General features: G+C 49.5%; 1 protein-coding gene across 4 annotated transcripts in view; it reads right to left on the reverse strand.

Annotated features, from left to right (window-relative positions):
* Positions 1-1,060: 1,060 nt before the first annotated feature.
* Positions 1,061-21,330, reverse strand: part of DDR1 (discoidin domain receptor tyrosine kinase 1) — a 63,347-nt gene continuing 43,077 nt past the window's right edge. For 2 of the 4 annotated variants that reach the window (XM_035107357.3, XM_035107356.3), the window contains exons 7-18: positions 20,280-20,466; positions 18,760-19,006; positions 17,846-17,998; positions 17,547-17,710; positions 16,138-16,339; positions 11,928-12,038; positions 11,200-11,438; positions 9,192-9,319; positions 8,000-8,200; positions 6,987-7,221; positions 5,205-5,354; positions 1,061-4,388 (exon numbers count right to left, since the gene is read on the reverse strand). In XM_035107357.3, coding sequence (XP_034963248.3) covers positions 4,248-4,388; positions 5,205-5,354; positions 6,987-7,221; positions 8,000-8,200; positions 9,192-9,319; positions 11,200-11,438; positions 11,928-12,038; positions 16,138-16,339; positions 17,547-17,710; positions 17,846-17,998; positions 18,760-19,006; positions 20,280-20,466 — 2,158 coding nt within the window. In that variant the 3' untranslated portion in view covers positions 1,061-4,247. The remainder of the gene's footprint in view (positions 4,389-5,204; positions 5,355-6,986; positions 7,222-7,999; positions 8,201-9,191; positions 9,320-11,199; positions 11,439-11,927; positions 12,039-16,137; positions 16,340-17,546; positions 17,711-17,845; positions 17,999-18,759; positions 19,007-20,279; positions 20,467-21,330) is intronic. The other 2 variants (XM_035107359.3, XM_035107360.3) reach the window with 2 other exon arrangements.

The following is a 21,330-nucleotide window of genomic DNA, read 5'->3' on the forward strand; positions in this document are numbered from 1 at the left end:
TATTTGTAACCCAAGCTAGAAAATAACCCCTTCCTCTGTTGTGCACCCATTTACTCAGCTGCTGCACAAAGGAAGACCGCTGCTTCTCCCCCTTCTTGGCACTTGAAATGCGGCCTTCGCGGCATTGAAGGCTCCAGGGAGGCCAGAAAACATGGTCTTTCCAGGGCACATTTCTTCGCATCCACGCTACATGGAACATTGCTGTAGCAATGTCTCAAAAGAGTCCTGGATGGAGGAGGTGTAGCTGCTCCCTTCTCTGGCAAACCAGCACCAGAAACCATTGGCACCAGCACAGCAGCCATTTAAAAATATTGGGGGCTGGGGTCATGATTGCAAGGGAGATGGATTCCTATCCCATCGGGCTCCTGGTGCCACGGGGAATGTGTCAAGGCTCCGGTTGTATTTAGAATCCAGAGAGAGCTTTCTCCAGATTAAGAAATACCAGTTAACCTCCAAGCCCAATAAGGCTGATTTAGAGAAACTGTTCATTCATCTTTTAAGAGGACCATCTTCAATCAAGCACAGGCACCGCTGAAGCTTAAATGATGAGGATGGGATGTTCTGGGTTCGAAATAAAAGGAAAGGAGGGCCTAACCTTCACCTCCCTCCTGTGAGTTAACTAGGTATCTTCCTACTTAGATCTAGCCACATGGTAAAGTAATGGCTAATAAGTGTTGACGTGGTTGGTCTACCAGATACTGCATTTCAATTCATTCACCACTTCGTCCTTCACCCCGCCTTGCTCCTGTGACACTGGACATAATAATGGTGCCTTTGAGATGGCACTAGGAAGCTGCCTTCCTTGGCACTGACTAGCAGCTCTCCAGAGGTTCAGATAGCAGCCCTTCCCAGCTTTCCCTGGAACTGCTAAGAATTGAACCATGCAAGGTGGATATTCTGCTACTGAGCGATGGCCCATCATAAGTGAGAGGGCACAGTGGCCAAAGTACTGCCACTCTTCACTGCCTCATGATGAGCCATGCTTGCGCCATTCTTCCCAATTCGACCACATTCCCCTCCCTCAGCCCCACCCTGATTCAAAGACAAACTCTGACAAAAGGACTGTACAAAATGCAAAGCGCTTTATTCACCACATAAATGGAAAGGACTAAAAAAAAAACAACCACCCCCAAACATCTATATATTAGTGTAAAAATTCTGTCTTTTTCTCCTGCTTTTCAAATATATACACATCCTGATGCACAGTACAAACAAGACGCAAACAGCTACAAGTATTCCCCAGGGAAACGCACACAAAAAAGGCATTCGACAAGATTGCGTAGAGGCAACAAATCAGAGAAGTAACGCTGGGCATAACGTGCCCCTGAAATTTCTTGAAAGAGAAATATACATCTAGTTATGATGAGTCATTTCACACCATTGAAAATATGTAATTAAAAAAATTAGTTTGCCCTTGTTAAGCAGAAGCAAATCGTGACTAAGGCTACAATCCTATGTGCACTCACTTGAAAGAAAACCCCCTTCAACTTACTGGGACTTCCTTCCTGATTGAACATTATAGGATTGTGGTGTATATCCCATTGAAAACAATGGGATGGGGCTCATGCTACAAACCCCCTGCAAATGGACCTGGGTGCTTGCCCCAGTGAACTAAGTGGAACGTTGAGTGAACAGGCATTGGCTTGCACTGCCCCGGCATCGTTTCTGAAGGACGGTGCTTGGTAGATTTAATTGCCATCTTTGTATTCTCTTGGTTACTGCTCTAATAATCTCCCACCCCCTAACTTAAATGCTCTCTGCAACTATCTATTCCAAAACGAGCTTTAAATTTTGAAAAATGCTTGATGAAACGGAACCACTCCTAGTCGACGGAAAATGCTACTTTTAACTTTAATTAGGAAACCCAACAACACTTGGGAGGAAGAAAAACCATTATTTCCCTCTCCCTCCCACTAAATGGGGCATTGGCATCGGCAAAGCTTATTGCATGGGTTACCTGTTAAGAGGAACTTCCTGTGTAGAGACACCCCCTGATCTAGCACAGATCGAAGCACAGGCTTCTATGCGGACAGATCCGTTGAGCACGACCGTGGTGATGATTTTCAGGCTACGTTCTCAGGGGAGTCTCCACAATGGAATCGCAGAGAGAAGGGGGGTAAATCGATCGGTTCCCCCAGCACCTCTGCTTGCTTTGAAAAAGTGCATCCCTTCGCCACTGCTTCGTGCAGTACAGTATCTACAATCATGTCACCTCAAGTCTCCAGGAAAGAAAGGGGAAATGAATTCATGAGAGAGGAGAGCCGGGCATGGCACTGATATGTGGCTAAGGGAGAACAGAAAACCAGCCCTTTTGGAAACCCTGGGTCAATTCCCTTTTTTGAGGTCAGGCCATGACTGCACCCAGCCCAAAGCCTCACCAGATCTTGCCAGCCTGGTCTCCTGCCTCTTTTGCTCAACGAAGTGGGCAAGACCAAGAGGTATTCCCCCCTCCCACCCCACTTACCCCTACAGAGCAGCTAGTAGTGGGTTCTCCCAGCTACAATGGATTAGTCAAGTACCCTCGAATTCATTTCTTCCAGCATTGCCAAACATCCAGTGCTCAGTTAATCCCAGTGTGCTCAGAACAAAGGGTCCTTATTGGTTCAGCCAGTGTCAGTCCAGTTGTGAATGAAACTCAAAGGCAGAAATGTAGTCCCCCCAAGTGTGGAGTCACCCAGCCCCAACTTTCTGAGGAAGAGATGGCAGGTAAGAGAGTCACACTCCCTGGGGAAAGAGTATGAATGGGGGGCGGGGAAGAGAACAGAGACAAAGTTCTCAAAGGGTAAAATACTGAGCCACCATAAAGCAAGGTTGTGGTGATGGGGAAAACTTTTTGTTTCCCCTCCAGGCTCCCCCTAACTAGCACTGACCATTTGCTCCCAAGATAGCTGGAATATGCAGTTAGCAGAGCATGAGACTCTCTTAATCTCAGGGTCGTGGGTTTGAGCCCCAAGCTCAAAGATTCCCGCATTGCAGCGGAAAAGATGACCCCCCCCTTCCAACTCATAATTCCATGATTCTAAGAGACCCTTGCATGTGGTTATCTGTCTGCTGCTATGTGCAAATGTCTGAGGATGGAAGCACAATGAAGCTTCTGCATGAAAAACGGGATTTTGGACAGGGCTTCTCCAGCCCCTCCTGAAATAACACACATACAGACACACAGAGGAGAACGTATTAGAATCGTAAACTTCACTCTGTGACCTTGGACAGCGGGATCCTGGTGTTTCGTGGTCCTCAGGGGAAGAGGTGCTGCTCCACCGAAAATCCGCCATAATCACAGCACTGTCACATTGGCCCAACAGAATGAAGTTCAGAATGGAATTCATTCTTAGTTTTTGGGGCTGTTCAGAAGTGTCCTACATAGCTTTATTTCGATAATCGTTACAGGAACCCTGTAAAGTAGGCCTCCGAGGGGCCATAGCTGAGGGAACAGGGTTAATTAAGGCCACCTAGTGAATATATGGCTGCGGTAAGATCTGAATCCAGGTCTTTGAAGTTCATACACTTAGCCATCTGTCGTAGCTGTGGGGACACTGTGCCTAGCATGGAACTGCCCAGATGGAAGTGAGTGGATGAGCATTCTGTCTCCTTGGCCAATCAGAAGACTTCTTGTGACCTGGCGTGGCGTTGATAAAATGAGGTTAGGGAGGGCCATCTAGCAGACCCCAGCAACAACAACAGCCCCTGCTGCCTTAGTGGGAGGTTCAACTCACACCTTGAAAACATGGATATACAGGGGAATAACAGAAAAGGTCTGCAGATGAAACGAATGCAGTGGAAACACAGTCACGTGTGGGTACTGGTGAAGTTTGTTCAGATTAAGGCAGATCGATTGAATCAAAGTAGAATTGCACTGACAGAAAGAGAGACCAGGACGAGAAGAGAATTGGGTACGTATGTGAATAGGTGGGCCAGAAAACAGAGAAGGGGGAATGTGTTGGAAATGTATGGCAGTGCTGAATCATGGGACGTCCGAGAGACGGTTAAAAATTAGCAGAAGAGACTGATGGAGCGGGGGGGAGGGGGGGAGGGAGGGAGGGAGAATGTCATGTTGAGGAGTGGATGGAGAGCAATGGGTGGGCCAACCAGGGCTGAGTCAAGGATGGGCAGACAAGATGCCCCCCCCCGCAGGCACCCCAGAGCGTGACGCCCTCTTGAGCTACATCCTGCCTCCTCCCTCAGCAGTCTCTGTGGCGCAACCCGAGTCCTTAAACATAATCTCCGCTGGCCGGCACCAATCCCGTTCACACCATATTGAGGGCATCTTCAGCCAGGAAGCGGTGCAGATGTTGGAAAGAGGGGCGGTCCTTGGCCTCTCGCGCCCAGCACCTCAGCATCATCTCATAGACAGCCAGCGGGCAGGCGGGAGGACGAGAGAGATAGACCTGTGGGGGGGAGGGCAAAAGGGAGGATTACAAGGCAAGTCATGTGACCAGGAGGAATGGGAGGAGCTCGGAGAATTGGAGGGGCAGGTTGGGGGGTGAGAAATTGGGCCCATGGGAGGAGTCCAATTCGGGGGAGGGTCCCAGTGGATTGAGAGGAGCTCTGGATTAAAGGGAAGGGCTAGTGCCTGGGGGGGGGGAGGTTTACAGCATTAAGGGACAGGAGCTTCTAAGCACATACTCAGGAGCATGTAAATAAACAGGACCTGAGCTGGGCATGTGACTAACATGAAGAAATCCCCACATCCTGTCACACACAAAAGGAATTTCAGAAAGCTTTTGCTGGTGTCGTTGTGGTTGCTATGGCTAAACAACCGGGAGTCAGAAGTCCTTGGTGACCCACTGCAGGAGAAACCCAAACCCTTTGGAAATCTAATAAACCACTGTGGCAAAAGAAAATAACCCGTTTTACTGAAAGAAAACTGGCAATGCTCAGATTGCACTCTCTCTCTCTCTCAAAAATAAAGTAACACAAAAGAATACAGGGAACCCAAAAGTGGTCACGTAACCTCCCAATCAAACAATGAAAACACCCAAACCCATCAAGTTAAAAAAATAATAATAGTGGAGGGGCAGGTGCCAAGGGTTGTGTGTCCGAGAGTGCTATTGTGCTCATAAGTGCCGTGTTGAGGGACCCAGTTCTTATTGCACATCACCCAGAAATCTTCTCACAGCTCCTGATCTGCCTTCCACCCACCCCAGCGGCACAGATTCCTGGAGAAGTCATTGCCTCTGCCCATGCTCCCCGGCTGTTGTTACCTGCTTGCCCTGGTGCCGGAAGAACTCTCCGGCGTTCTCAATGACGGCTTCGTCGGTGAGCTGGCTGTAGGGCTGCTCCTGGCACAGCATAAGCACTTCCCAAAGCGTGACACCAAACGCCCAGACGTCGCTGGCTGTGGTGAACTTGCCCTGAGGGAAACAGAGCAGGAGGGTGAATAGCAGAGGCCACATATACTCCTTGGTGGTCCTGGCACTCCCCACCCTGTTCATCCCTCACTTTCTGCCTTCGTCATCAAGCACTTGGAAGACACAGTCACAGCAGTGTCACGCCACTTTAAAAACAGTGGCGGCTCCCTGCAAAGGATCCTGGGAACTGTAGTTTGTTAAAGGTGCTGAGGGGTTGTTTCCCTTGCAGAGTTACAGTTCCCAGAGTTCCCTGGGAAGGGGCACTGGCTGTTAAACCACTGTTATGTTGGATTGCAGGGGAATGGTGGGAGGAACCAGCTGGGGAACCCCCAAGGAAAGAAGACTCAGAGCCCGGGAATTGGTGGTGGGAGGACGATAAGCGGCCAGAGGGAGGAGGAGTTTGTGGAAGTTGAAGAGGTAACAGGGAATAGTGAGCTGGGAGGACTCAAAAGTCCCTTTTGTTGGGCATAATTCAGAGGGAAATTCCCAGGCGTCAAAAAAGACTATTTATGTATGCCACTACTGCGGCCTGTGTTTTGTTAGCCCAATGGAAAACGAGCGAGGTCCCAACCAAAGAATAGTGGCAACTTAAAACTGATGGAATATGCGCAGCTTGCAGATTTAACATACGGTATAAGACAGGCACCCCCAAACTCGGCCCTCCAGATGTTTTGGGACTACAACTCCCATCATTCCTAGCTAACCAGTGGTCAGGGATGATGGGAACTGTAGTCCCAAAACACCTGGAGGGCCGAGTTTGGGGGTGCCTGGTATAAGAGAACAAGAAGAATGTACATTTAAAGAAGACTGGAAAATGTTTATTGGATATATATGGGTGAAAACTGTGTTCATTTAAAAACGCTGGCAGCATCAGGATAAATTCAACAGTGTAAATAAGTTTTGATGGATGTAACAATGGATTACTGAATGGTTTGGTGCATGTAAAATATGCAGGGATGTATGGTATGCAAAATGAACCATGGAAAGAGAAGAAGGGAAGTCACTTGATTTAATGTTGTTTAAATGAATATTTTGAAATGTAAATTAGAAAACTTAATAAAAATTATACAAATAAACAAATAAACAGTGAGCTGGGAGATTCATTGGCAGAATCACAGAGGCAGAAGCTGGAGCAGGAGGGTGGGAAGAGTAGGGGGAAGAGGAGTCAGGCTTCCAACAGAATTAAGTGTTAACTCCAACTTGTGCAGTATGGTATACTACAGGCTCACTCCTGACAACCACTCTGAGATCTGAAGTTATTTGAGAGAAATAGGAGCCCCACCACAACTCTCAGCACCCTTAACAAACAGCACTTTGACGAACAGGGTACTTTGAGAGAAGCTGTGCCTTTTTAAAAAGGGGTGTGGTATCGCTTCAAATGCACAGTGCAGTCTTTAACATATCAAACTCTCGGTTGTTTTTGCTGGCCACCAAAAGCGACTCCCTTTTGAATGGGGAAACGGCACCTAACAGAGGCGAGGCAAACGAGAAGGGAGGAGGCAAAGCCTACAAGACGACCCTCGAAGCAGGCATGGGGAAAACCTTTGGCTCTCTCCGGATCTTGTTGGGGTAGCCCAGCAACATCCAGCAGGCCACAGGCTCCCTTTCCCTCACTTTATAAAGTGGTGCTCTCACCATGAGGATGCACTCCCAAGCCATCCAGCGGATTGGCAGCACTGCACGGCCCTGGATGCGGTAATAGTCCCCGGCGTAGAGGTTCCGGCTCATGCCGAAGTCGGCAATCTTGATGGTGAAGCCTTCGCCCACCAAGCAGTTCCGCGTCGCCAGATCCCGGTGCACGAAGTTGAGGGAGGCAAGGAACGCCATTCCTGAGGCAATCTGGGCCCCCACATGGACCAGAGTAGGATAGCTAAGTAGCAGAGAGAGAGAGAGAGAGAGAGGCACATCAGGAACACTCCCCTAAGACCGAAGAGATGCAAGTGATATTCCCATCAGGCACTGGGGTAGCTCAGTAAAGTGCTGGCCTCCAGGGAAGGCAACTAATCAAGTTGGGATGCAATTGAATGGGGTGGATTTTTTTCCCTTCAGGATTTTAGTGAATTATGAATCCAGAGTAACACCACAAGCTCACTCTTTGCTGGCTGGCCCAGGACTTTGTACTTTGGTAGGTCTTGGCCCGGGAGCAGTTGGGAGAACAAGATGCCACATGAATTTTGAAGCATGTACAGGAAGTTCGAAATTGAAATTCAACCTTTGAAATTAAGACTCGGGAGCTGCTTTTAAAATGCTCGACAACAAAGCCTTGTTCATGGATCCTCAAGCTACACAATACTTTTCTGCCACTTAAAAACAGTAACGGCCCTCTTAAATGCAGAAGCAAGTGCTGGAAAAAAATTCTGAAAGGGTAGTCTCTGTTAATCTCTTGCCTCGGAAACATCCAAAAAATAGCTGCTGCACCTGAAATGCACACCTGATGACCAACGCCATCAGGGCAGGACTTCCAAGGCAAAACGGGCTGGATTCTGCTGCCATGGAATCACAGAGTTGGAAGGGACCACGAGGGTCATCTAGTCCAACCCCCTGCAATGCAGGAATCTTTTTTGCCCAACGTGGGGCTCGAACCCACAACCCTGAGATTGTGCATCTCATGCTCTACTGACTAAGCTATCCCAGCTTGGAGTCGGTACCCGATTGTCGGCTTCCCGCTGGGGCTCCCGCCCAGCTTGTCCTCCATCTCATGTCCGCTGAGGAACTGGTTGAGGTCTCCGTTCTCCATGTACTCCGTGATCATGCACAGGGGGTCGTCTCTCACGCAAACGCCCAGGAGCCGGACGATGTTGAGGTCCTTCAGGCGAGACATGATCTTCACCTCCTTCAGGAAATCGTTCCTTGACAGGCAAGAAGAAGAGGTTGTAAGGGATAAGCAAATCAAAGGGGTCTGCATCGATCTGCAGATCGAAAGATGGAAGGTGCCAAACAAAAAAAGGATGGTTGACGAAACCTGACATTTGACAATCATGAAGCCTAAATTCTGCAAACTGGTACAAATTAGGCAACTGACAAAATCCAGAAACGTTTGGGAAGTGCTGCCTCAGTGCTGCCACTTGTGACAAGCACTCATAGCATCTTCCAGGCTGGTTTCAAGCAGAGGAGGTGAGATAATGGCGATCACATGAATGGGGCTGACTAGCTGTTAGGTCCCTGCCTAACTCAGGGCTTGCAGCCCAGCCAGGGACAATCACATCCCTTAAATCACATCAGCCCCTCCTCAAAGGCAGGTCAGAACAAAACTGGAAGCAGGAGAATAAAGATATAGAGAATAGAGGGGAATACTCAAGTGATAGGACCCAGGACTGCAGAGATTCCATTAGTAGATGTTTTGAACGTGAAGTTAGATAAATCTCTTCCAGAAGAGAGACTGCCATTCAGTTAAACCAGGCATAGGCAAACTTAACCCTCCAGATGTTTTGGGACTACAATTCCCATCATCCCCAACCACTGGTCCTGTTAGCTAGGGATCATGGAAGTTGTTGTCCCAAAACATCTGGAGGGCCAAGTTTGCCTATTATGCCTGAGTGGAACTCAACCCCACAGGAGGCAGGTGGTGGCCACCAACTTGGATGGTTTTATTGTCACATTTTTGAATTGCATTAGATTGTTATAAGATGTACTGTACATTTTTTGTTCCTTCAGCTTGTAAACCGCCTTGAGTATTGTAAGATGGAGAGAAGGTATACAACTAAAAAATGATGATGATGATGATGAGGCCTGTGCAAATTTTATGGAGGATCAGGCTACCAAACTACACACACACACACACACACACACACACACACACACACACACACACACACGAAGCAGAGAGGTTTGTACACTTACCTGGCATTCTTAGTGGCGTCAGAGCGTAGAATCTTCACAGCCACCAGCAGAGGGCGCCCCTTGCGCACATTGAAGGGGAACTCCAGGCTTGGAAGGTCCTGAGGGTTTTCCACTTCACACAAGTGGACCTTTTTAAGGAAAAAAACAAACCTGGTGACTCTGGGGGGGAGGAAGAGAACAAGAAACCAGCCTCATCTCCCCTTACCTCCCCTTTCTCCATCACTTGGTCGCTCCATCACAAAGCAAGGAGGGTCGGTTGTGACATTCCCACGCTTCACGTGAAAATGCACTTGCCAACTGTTGGGCGTTTTACCTGCCCATTCGGTATTTTAGCTCAGGTTCAGTAATCAGGTAAGTTTGTGAAAACTGCACATGTTTGTGAGGGGTTCCCCCCCCCTCCATTGACCCCATTCCCTTCATCAGTTAAGCTCCACCCCCTTGTGGCCTAAACTCACCAAGCTCCACACCTGACTCCAAAATGGGTACTGATGGCCCCACCTACTGACCTGTGGCTCCACCTAAACTAAAGGTAAAGGGACCCCTAGCCATTAGGTCCAGTCGTGACCAACTCTGGGGTTGCGGCGCTCATCTCGCATTATTAGCCGAGGGAGCCGGCGTACAGCTTCCAGGTCATGTGGCCAGCGTGACAAAGCTGCTTCTGGTGAACCAGAGCAGCACAGGGAAACACTGATTACCTTCCCACTGGAGCGGTACCTATTTATCTACTTGCACTTTAATGTGCTTTCGAACTGCTAGGTTGGCAGGAGGTGAGACTGAGCAACGGGAGCTCACCCCACTGCGGGGATTCAAACCACCGACCTTCTGATCGGCAAGCCCTAGGCTCTGTGGTTTAACCCACAGCGCCACCCGCGTCCAGATATTTTTACCTTACTGACCAGATATTTTGTATCTTAAGCAAAAACAAAAACAAAACCCACTCTGGGCTTCACAGCACCCACCATCCTTTCCAAATAAAAAATAACAAAAAGGGGTCAGAATCCAAAGACTTCTGGAAATCTGCCACAAGTGTAGGGAACTTGTGGCTCTCAAGATCAGCCCCAGTCAGCATCACCAATGCTCAGGTATGATGGGGTTTGTAATCCAGCCACACCTGGAGAGCACACCTGGAGAGCACAGGCCCTCTTGGAAGGCCCAGTTTCCCAGGCTCTCAACTGTGATGTCTTTCCTGGCCTTGTTTTTCCCTAGGCCCTCAGCTTATTATTTACTCTTGCTTCAGCACGTGGCGCAAGTTATAAACAGAGGAGCTTTGCGAAACAGATTTGTCCTGAGCAGATGGGAAGTCTTCCAAGTGCAAAACCTCAGCATCACTTAGCATGTTCTCGTCTGACAAGTCCTATGAAAGTACGTGTAAACTAAGAAGCAGAGTTACAGGTAGGTAGCCGTGTTGGGCTGCCGTAGTTGGAACAAAATAAAAAAAATCCTTCCAGTAGCACCTTAAAAGGTAAAGGTAAAGGGACCCCTGACCATTAGGTCCAGTCGTGACCGACTCTGGGGTTGCACGCTCATCTCGCATTATTGGCCGAGGGAGCCGGCGTACAGCTTCCAGGTCATGTGGCCAGCATGACAATGCTGCTTCTGGCAAACCAGAGCAGCACATGGAAACGCCGTTTACCTTCCCGCTATAGCAGTTCCTATTTATCTACTTGCACTTTGATGTGCTTTCGAACTGCTGGGTTGGCAGGAGCTGGGACCAAGCAACGGGAGCTCACCCCGTCACAGGGATTCGAACTGCCGACCTTCTGATCAGCAAGCCCTAGGCTCAGTGGTTTAGCCCACAGCGCTACCTGGGTCATAGACCAACTAAGTTTGTCATTGGCATTGGTATGAGCTTTCGTGTACATGCACACTTCTTTGGATACACTGAAACAATCTAATCTACTGTTTTGTTTCTTCAAACGTCAATCCCGCCTTCCCTCCGAAACAATCCTCCACAGCAGCCTTCATCATCTTAAAAAAAACAACCTTCTACACCTACAGATAGACTCACCTCTCCAAACTGCCCTTCGCCCAGTTTCTCCTTGAAGACAAGCCTCTCCCGGGGGAACTCGCCCAGCGTCATGTCCTTGCCGGCGAGGGCGTCCACTGCAATAGCCGGGACTGCGTAGGTGTTCCCGCCGGTCACCCCTTGCAAGTTGATGATGTCAGCTTCGGCGTAATGCGGCACGTTGTTCTGGAAGCCCGGCTGACTTCCTGCGGTTTCCGGTTCCATGTAGTCAGCGCCACACGCTGTGGGAAGGAAAGACAGGGGTAAGGAAACACGGAGCCAGTCCACTTTGGCCAGCTAACGCGGTGAGATTATTTGCCTCGCCCTGAGGATGGCTGCTTTTTGCAGGGACGCGGCAGCCGTGTCAAACTCAAGAGCCAGTTGGATCTCGGCTCTGGGCAGAAGGAACCCTGCACAAATCCTTGCCCCCCCCCTCCAGCCACCCCAGAAGCTGCTGCGTCGCAGAACCTGCAAAGCGGAAAGTTGCAACGTTGTCTGAGCCAGAGAGAGAGAGAGGGAGGTTAGCCATGCACAGGATAGACAAGAAGGAAATGAACTGGGGACAGACATGGTGTGTGGGGACGGGGTGGGTGGGAAGAGAGATGGAGACAGACAGCGCCCCCTGGCAGGAGAGGGGGAGAAACGGCAGTAGGCAGAAGGTTCTCAGCTTGGAATGTGGCCACCCAGGTTTTCCCCCTTCGCGCCACACGAGGCTTGGCCGCCCTCCTTACCATTGGTGTTGATTGGCTTAACCCGGTTGGGTGGCGGGAAAGCAGGCCTTCCCATTGGCTGGGCATAAGTGGCCAGGAAGAGGTGGTAAGCCGGGTTGCTGAGCAGCAGAGCTGTCGGGAGAACGGGGAGGGCGGGCGGAGAAAACAAACGGGACGGATGAGGAACGGACAGACGGATGGAAAGACGCACACAGAAGGGAAGGCGTGACACAGAGAAGAGGCAGCGCTTTAGGGATCCCTGTCCCTTACCTGGGCGCTCTCGTCCCAAACACAACAGCCAGAGACACAGACACCAAATGACGTGTAATATAATAATGGGGACGCGCCATCATTAGCGCTTCGGAGGGAAGGAAGGAAGAGTCTTGTCCAGCCCTCCTGCACTAACTCACTCTGTGTGTTCAACACATACACACTCCACCCTGCAGAGGATCCCCACATTTCTGCCAACTACCCAGAGATTAGTTATGGTTGCAGCCCGAGGTCTAGTTTACAGAAACAAGAGCCAAGTGGGCGAAGCTCTTCTTGGACTACACCACTTCAGATTGCCGGAGGGGAGGGGAGGATCACTTGGCGAAAGTGCTCTCCCGGAGTGTGACATAAAACCCCTGACCCTGAAGGATGGTTAGTCCAGAACCCTTCTCCTTGACATTTGGTTTCTTCCACCTCTCATATCAGACGGGGGATATTTCCCAGCCCAACCGGGAGATGACAGGATTAGAACCTGGGACCTTCTGTATGGAAAGCAGATGTTCTGCCGCTGAGTTTAAAGCCCTCTGGTTCATGATTCAAAAAACAGGAACCAGGAAACTCCTGGCTTCCTTGCAAGGACTTAAGAGTGAAGGGGATGGGGGCACAGAACAAAATGCAGTAATGGTAGAACAAAATGCAGTAATGGTGGGAAGGGGCGGCCACGGTTGCAAATGAATGGAGAACAGGCAGGATCCTCATTCTAACCTCCCTCTTCACATTTTTCATTTGTTTAAATGTTCCTTTTGCTTCCTTTCCCAGTTAAACGGGAAAGCACTGAGCAAAGCTAAACGCCCGTCAAAATGACGTAGCCCTTCCTAGACTGCGCCATTCATAACCACAGGCAATGCCACGTTATCAAATGCTCATTCATGCAAAAGGTTCTTCCTTGCAGGTAGACAACGAGCACCTAAGGAGAGAAACCTAGCCTTCTTCTTAGTGTGCTAGTTCTCTACTTGCAAGGGGCTCCTTTTATGCTATGAAGCGTTATAAAAGCTAGCGCCCACCGTTCTGCTATAGCCCAGGAAGGCCCTTGTGATGTTTTTGCTGGACATATAGATTGGCCCATTGATTCCTAGCTCCTTTTAAAACCACTCTGCTACCTTCTTTCCTTCCTTGAATGTCATCCAGACATTCACAGCTTGCTATCAGTTCACAGCAAACACCCAGCAATATATACAGTATTGTATTGACACATGCAAGCGAATCACACACACCTCAAAAAAAAAACCCATAAAAGTTTGTGGTGACGTTGGGCTCGTCTACTTAGCCCTTCCCACATCCCTCTCTCCCTCTGTCCAGCCTTCCAGACATCCTAAGAAACCCCATACAATTATAAGAGTTAATCACAGGGGCTGCACAATCTGAGCCAATGCCCGCCAGAATTGCTGAACTGAACTCCAAGAGACCCTTTCGTAAGATTAGCAGTGTGTTCCACTAGTAAAAGAGGTGTCTAAATACATTACAGAATTATAGTGGCTGGCAGTAATGAGGATATTTCACAATAAAGCTGCACACTTCAGTTGGGAAACTGAAAGCTCTCATTTAATGATGTGGTGAAATTTAATCCATGTTTAAAAGGCCTGCTTTGTCGTTGCTTATTAAATGCATTTTGTCTCTGGTTTGTTATTCTAATGGGAAATAAAAATAAAATATTAATGGCCCCCTTTCCTTTTAACCACAAAGTGGTAGTTTTGGCTTGTTCCCAACATAAATCTCTCTTCACAGTATTATAAAGTGCCTCCATCTTTATTAACTTTCAGGAGGAATTTGAAAACATTCCTGTTTCCCCAAGTGATGGCTGAAGATTACTGTTACTGAAATGCCCTGAAACTGCTGGGTGGAAGAACCCTGCAAGTGGTTTCAAAGGGTTTTTAACGGTAACTGCTTTTCAATGTTTTTAACTGTAATTGTTTTAAGACTGTTTTAGAATGTTTTCGTTTTTCAAATTGTGTAACTGTTTGCAATCCTGGGTAAGATATAAATTCAATAAATCAAGATATGAGCACCTAAAATGATAACTCGGAAAAACAGAAATACATTACAACCCTCCTAGATTGTTTTTTTAAAAAAACCGTTTGGGTCACAAGTACTGTGAGGACTCACTTTTCCCAGGTGAGCTTATGTGTACATTAAGAGATGCCTCGAAGGCCCTTCCCTGGGGTCCCACCACCCATCAGACTAGCAAAGAAAGAGAGAGCCTTTTTGGTGGTGACACCCATGCTGTGGAATTTAATACCTTCTAGGTGCCAAGTAAAAAACACTATTAATTTTTTTCAGGCCCTTTTATTGAGTACTCTACATTGTTAAATAAGTAGTTTCACTGAGCTAGGTCAGTTCAAATCAGGCATCCCCAAACTGTGTCCCTCCAGATGTTTTGGCCTACAACTCCCATGATCCCTAGCTAAGAGGACCAGTGGTCAGGGATGATGGGAATTGTAGTCCAAAACATCTGGAGGGCCGAAGTTTGGGGATTCCTGGTTTAAATCCACCTTCATTTTTCTCTCATTCCTTCCACTTGGAGGCTAATTGCACACACACACACACCCAAAAAATGCTGCTTTAACAACACTCTTTGCACAGAAGGAGCAAGCAGGTAGGCAGGGCTGAAACATCACAGAATAATCAACCTCTTTACTGAGAAAAGAGGCAGAAATTGAGGGGGGGGGAGTTTTAGTTTTTGTTGTTGTTTTTACCCTCCTCTGCGATTGGTTATGACCCCCCACGAGTGGAAAGGATCGAAGCCAACCACTCTACTAATTAAACGGTTATTCGTCAATATGAATTCTTTCACCTGGTTTGCATGTTTTCCCAAGGTGTTCGTAGGAGCCAGATTTACACCGGTTATATATGACTCAGTATTGTCTAAGCCAGGGGTACCCAAACTAAGGCCCCGGGGCCGGATGCGGCCCAATCGCCTTCTAAATCCAGCCCGCGGATGGTCCGGGAATCAGCATGTTTTTACATGAGTAGAATATGTCATTTTATTTAAAATACATCTCTGGGTTATTTGTGGGGCCTGCCGGGTGTTTTTACATGAGTAGAATGTGTCCTTTTATTTAAAATGCATCTCTGGGTTATTTGTGGGGCATAGGAATTCGTTCATATTTTTTTTCAAAATATAGTCTGGCCCACCACATGGTCTGAGGGACAGTGGACCGGCCCCCTGCTGAAAAAGTTTGCTGACCCCTGGTCTAAGCTGATGGGAAACAGCCCCCCCCCAAGGTTTCAGACATGGGGTCTCTCACCGCCCTATCTGGAGACGCCAGAGACCTTCTAAACTGTGGGGCACGCACTCTGCCCCTCAGGTGTGGCCCTTCCCCTTCTTACTGAGACTTTGGTGCTTTGACAGAAGCTCCAAGATTCTCCCTAAGCAACCGTGGTCCCTTTCAGCACTAAGCGAGGCGAGCAGTCCCCCAAACCTCCCAACGGCTGGGTCAAGTCTGCTCTGAGCTTTCCGCAAACATGCCGCAGAAGTGTGGAATTTGGTGCTGGACTGAGGATTCAACATCCCGAGAACAAGAATGTTCACTTAAACAAGCGGAAAGAAAAGAGGCAGGGAAGAAACGCCTTATGATCTGGGCACAGGGCCACAGCTCAGTGGCAGGACACCTGCACTGCATGCAGAAGGTCGCTTCTGCTCAATCCCTGGGAGAGAAACGTTATCAGAAACCCCAGGCAACCACTTCCAGTCAAGGTAGACAATGCTGGTCTAGGCAGGCTAAGATCCTGTGGAAGATCTTAGATTTTCTATGTGCTCCCTAGTTACCCAGGTGTCCATGAGACATTTGGGTTGTTCTGACCTTCCCGTCTACCGCCACCCCTACAAAAGCCTCTCCCAATGGTTCAACCATCCGCTCCCTGCTCCCCTCAACAGCTCCGGCCTTCTCTTCCGCCAAACCACCACGTCCCCCTGTTTTAGTTCAGCTCCGCCCTCCCCAGAATCCCACAAAAGGCCCCTCACCGGAGTTCTCGGCGCTGTGGGGCAGATCTGGCAGTTTCATGCGGGCCCTGTTGGGCTCCTGGTACTCCGTCTCCCCCGAGTGGATGCGCTCGTAGCGGTTCGAGTGCCGGTGGGAGCCCATCGTGTTGTTGTTGATGACGATGGTGTCGCTTGGCGCCGAGAGGTGGACAGTGAGGTCGTCGTCTGAGATGCGGCGCTGCGCCTATGGGGCAAGGGAGCGTCAGTCGCTCGAGAGGCCGTGATGGACAGCGAGCCTCACATTTGCTCAGGCCCTCAAGGCATTCATTCGCCCAGTTCTACTTCTCCTTCAAGAAACTGAGGGGAGTCTTGGCCCACAGCTTTTTATTTATACCTTGGCTTCCTGTCATGGCGTTGTCCAGGTGACCGCTCAACAGGCACTGACCCAAACCCAACTTGTTTGGCTTCCGCAAGGTGCTGGCTTTCAGTGTCTTCGGACCCTACGGTGGGACTTTAACCCCACAGATTCTCCTGCCACCCCCCACCCCCCGCCCCGACCTCAGATCATTCCAGAACTATTGGCGCTCTCTCGTTCTCTCTAGTGCTGGATCCCAAGCTGGGTCCCTCAGAAATTTATCAGGTTACTTTATGAGGAGATTGTTAATGGCAGACAAGCTGCCCCAAAAGACATATCCCCCCCCACAGTCATACATTCAATAAATAATGACAATCATGTTCATTTGGTCAGTCCTAAGTGCCCTCCATGGTCAACGTTCATTTGCTCTCCGTAACCAATCTTCCTCTGCACGTTGTAGGGGAGTTGCTGGCCACATTCTGAAGCTGTTTCCCATACAGGTAGGCTGTTAGCTGGGCCCAAGAGGCCTAGTGCCCCTTGTAGCCTTTTAAGGGTGCCCTACAAGTGCACCCCAGAATCCCAGCAGACCTAAGAAAGCCAGTGTCATTCCGGACAAGGGTCCGGCATACAAAGCCCCATGGCCATGAAGCCCTCCCAGCAGATGTCAAGGCAACAAGCAACTATTTTACTGTTAAAAGACAACTGAAGGCCTCAGGCAGAGAAAATTCTAGCTGATATCTTTTTAACTGGAGGTGCCCTACTGCATCCAAAGCCACCTTTTCCCACCGAGTGAGAGGCCCTACCCTGATCAGTGAGTCATGCAGAGACGCAGCGGGTGGGCTCCCTTAATTCTACATGCTTTAAAAACAAACCTTTACAGCAGTAGATCTAAAAGTAAGATTCTATTTCCAATCAATGCAATGGGATGTGTCTTAGCCAGCAGAAGTTGGGCTGAGTTAACAAAGTCTTAAATGCACTTAAGTAGATGCAGATTTTTAAGCTGCCCACTCCGAAGCGGTAAGACCACCTTCATTTGGGGCCATCGAAACCATGGCCACCCATTGCATCATCCTTCCCATGATGCAGCCCAACTTACCTTCCCCAAGATCTTCTGCCAATATTGCCGCCAGAGGATGAGGAAGATGACAACCAATAGGAGAAGGATGATGGCCACCAGGCACCCAATCAAGATGGAGGTGTTGCTGTTGTCGTCCTTTGCAATGGGCTGCCCTGATTTCGGTTCCCCTTGACTTTCCAGATCTTAAAAAAAAACAGAGAAAAATAATAACAAAGTTCATTTGTGGCCTCCAAGCGCCGCCATTTTGAAACAGGTGGAATTTTGCGCTCAGGGTGGGCTCAGAGGCAGCTTTGTTCTCTGGTTTGAGTGCTACTCACCTTGGAGCGTGAGGTTTGAGCCAATGTTGGCTTTCTCGCTCTGCGCAGAACCCAGAGCTGGGGAGATGGGAGCGTCGTGGCCCGAGGGGTGAGGCAGAGCGATCACTGGGGGTGGGCGGCTTGAGGCAGAGAAGGAGGGGTCGTCCACAACTTCTGGAAGGAAAAGGAAATGCAAAGGATAACTGTCGCGGTCACTCTGACCTGCACATCACCCCCGGACGTTTTACGGTCTATTGATGATGTGCCAACGACAAAATAAAATATCGGCTGTTACTTAAAATCACTTCAGACCAGGATAAGGTTAAAGAAAAACGAAGTTGCTTTATTGTGCGTTCATAAGCTTAATGGTTGCAGTACAAATCTTAGATTGTTCCAAATTACAGATGTTCCTATACCGGCCTATTACCTCTAATTACAAATTACCGGCCTATTACCGCTAAAGTCAACTAAATAAATATTTGTAAATAAGCTCAGTATCCCGTCTGACTAAAATCCACCATCTATTCTCCACCTCAATATTTTAAACCAGCTCTCTCTGCAAATAACCAACCAACTACCTCACAAGCTCCCACTAACTGACCAACCTCAACTAACCAACTTCCACCACCAACTTCAACTGCCTCATTGACTCCAGGGATGGGGTTTTTATACTCAGCCAGAGCCCTCCCCCTTGGGTTCTAACAGTTCTATTTTATTTAACCCTTAGTAACCTGGCTTAACTTTAGGCTGATCGCCACAATAACCAAGTGACGAAAGGAGTGGATACGAGAAGTAACTGGGACAACAATTGTGGCGTAGCAATTAGAGCGCTGGGCCAGGACCTGGGAGACCAGGGTTCAAACCCTGTCTCAGCCTCTTCTGCTCTCCACCTGCATGGCTCTGCGCCCAGCCAACCAACCCCAACCCCAACTCACCAGAGAGAAAGCCAACTTCGCTGAAAAGCATCCACTCGCCGGCAAAGTGGAAGTGGCACTGGACGAACTTGCCGAGCCGCCCTCCCAGGTCCACCGTGAGGGACCGGGCGCTGGGATCCCTCACGTCCACGGCGAGTTGCTGCGAGACAGGGGTGGGCTCCCAGGCCGTGGCCAGGCTGCGCTTGAAGAGGCAGTCCACCTGCCGGAAGACGCTCACCCCGTGCGTGTGCATGTTGTTGCAGTGGACCTGGAGTTGAGCAGGGAGGTTAGATTGGGGCAGCGAGAGGAAAAGAAGAGGGTTAGAGGCGCGGTGACAAATAAGAGGCCATTTTGAAGCCAGCTTATTCCCCTGCCACCCCCATCATCATCTATAGGTTGGTCGCAAGTGAACGCTCATGAGATCACAAGTTTACACGGACCGCGAATAAATAAATAGAAAGGGAGACCCTTAACCTATCAGGCTTTGGGGGCTCTTGAGAGATTTTGTGGGGCGTTCCACAGGGTTTTCCCTGCACAAAAAAAACCCACTTCTAAGCCTTTTGCCTTGCTTACAGGGTTCTGGGTCATGCAAGGCCGCTAGGAGGCTCCCATGAGATCTCACAGGGCCATGAGTCTCAGAGGCCTTCCACAACCCTCCACAAACCCTGTGAGCAGGTGGACCAACTCTATGGGGCTGAGGCCTCTACAGCCACACACCCATGTCTGTTAGGATGGAGCTCAGCCACCACAAGGGGGCAGAGGAAGCATGGCAGGAAGCTGCCCCGGGCCATGCAGTGTGGGAAGATGCCGTGCAGACCAGCGCGTGAATGTCGCATCAGAAAGAGGCCTGGTTGGCCTCTCCTGATGTGAAAGTCATCACGCAAGCAGCGCACAATGCCCATGATGTCACGCACACTACGCGCGTGACATCAGCGCCCCCGCAATGTTGGGCACAACTCAGCGCCTGTGCCTGTAAGGAAGGAGCAGAGCTTCAAAACTGCTTCTGTTACAAGTTTTCCTTATTTGTCACAAGAGGAAAGTGTTTTTTTCGATTACACAGTTCTCAAGCGTTGAAGTCCAGGTTGGAAAGTGCATCTATCGGAAAACTACAGGAGCAGGACAGTGGGATGATGGTGAGTGGTTAGAGGGAGAAGAGGGAGCAGACTGGAAGGAGGAGGTGTCAGCAGCAGGAGAGGCGACAGGGTTTAGTGAACAGGAAGAGGCTGCAGCAGAGAGCAGTTCAGACTCCAACTCTGAGGTCTAAGCAGAGGCTGGAGGAGGGGAGAGTAGCCAGGAGGCAGAGTGGAGACAGGTTGCTGAAGAATATAGGGTGTCTCCCCCTACTGCTGCAACCAGCTCCCCTCTCCTTCAGTCCTGGCAACTGCTTCACTGAGGCAAGACCTCCTGGAAAGAGTTGCTGAGACCACTAGGCCTGAGCTGAGTTTTGCTTCCTCAAATCAAGAATTAACTGCACTGGTCTCAGGTGACTTAATGTTTTTGTTGCTGACCCGCGCCTGACTCCAACTGTGCCACTCGCTTACCTTCATGTAAGTGAAGGCTCTGAGCTGGTCAAACTCAAACTCCATCTCGACGAAGCCCTTGGGGAAAGAGCTGTTCCTCCAGCCTACGTAGTCGTACCCTGGCCAGACGCGCAGCTCTTTGTTGTGGGTGAAATCGTCCAGGCCAACCACCCCATCGGTCAGCTGGCCAAGGCCCCCAAAATGCAAGCTGTGGTTAGAATGGAACAGAATAGAGTTGCAAGGGAGTCACTAAGGAAAAAAAGAAAACACTGGGCACTTGGGTCGAACCAAGGCACCCCTTAAACGTCGCACTAGTGTGAAGGAGAATGCATTTCTATGTGTCCGTTCTAAATATTGACACAGAATTTAAAGACCTGCAACTGTATGGCCAATGCCGTGATCAGCAACACAGGGATCCAGCAGGTGGAGAAATAATATACAAACAAGATTCAGCCTGTTTCCTGGGTGCAGGGAAGGAGCTGTCAGTGCTTAATTATCTGGAGCCCACCTGGCTGGCCGGAAGACACAGCAGCGCTTCCACCATCCTCTGATCAGAGAACGAGTGCCCTGGGTGCCTCCAGCTTCCCAGCCTTGCAGAAGTCAAAGACTGCAAAATAAGCAAGGGCTCTTTAACCGCCCAGTTGGTTCCTCCAGAGCTGAATGTGCTCCAAGTCTTGGCAGCCTACATGAGGCTTTGGTTGGCTCTAGCTCCCTGGGACACGGGTGGCGCTGTGGGTTAAACCACAGAGCCTAGGGCTTGCCGATCAAAAGGTTGCCGGTTCGAATCCCGAATGACGAGGTGAGCTCCCGTTGCTCGGTCCCAGCTCCTGCCCAACTAGCAGTTCGAAAGCACATCAAAGTGCAAGTAGATAAATAGGTACCGCTCCAGCGGGAAGGTAAACGCCGTTTCCGTGTGCTGCTCTGGTTCACCAGAAGCTGCTTTCTCATGCTGGCCACATGACCCGGAAGCTGTACGCCGGCTCCCTTGGCCAATAATGCGAGATGAGCGCCGCAACCCCAGAGTCGGTCACGACTGGACCTAATGGTCAGGGGTCCCTTTACCTTTACCTTT

Source organism: Zootoca vivipara, chromosome 2, assembly GCF_965207765.1.
Source record: "Zootoca vivipara chromosome 2, rZooViv2.hap1.1, whole genome shotgun sequence".
Classification (NCBI taxonomy): domain Eukaryota; kingdom Metazoa; phylum Chordata; class Lepidosauria; order Squamata; family Lacertidae; genus Zootoca; species Zootoca vivipara.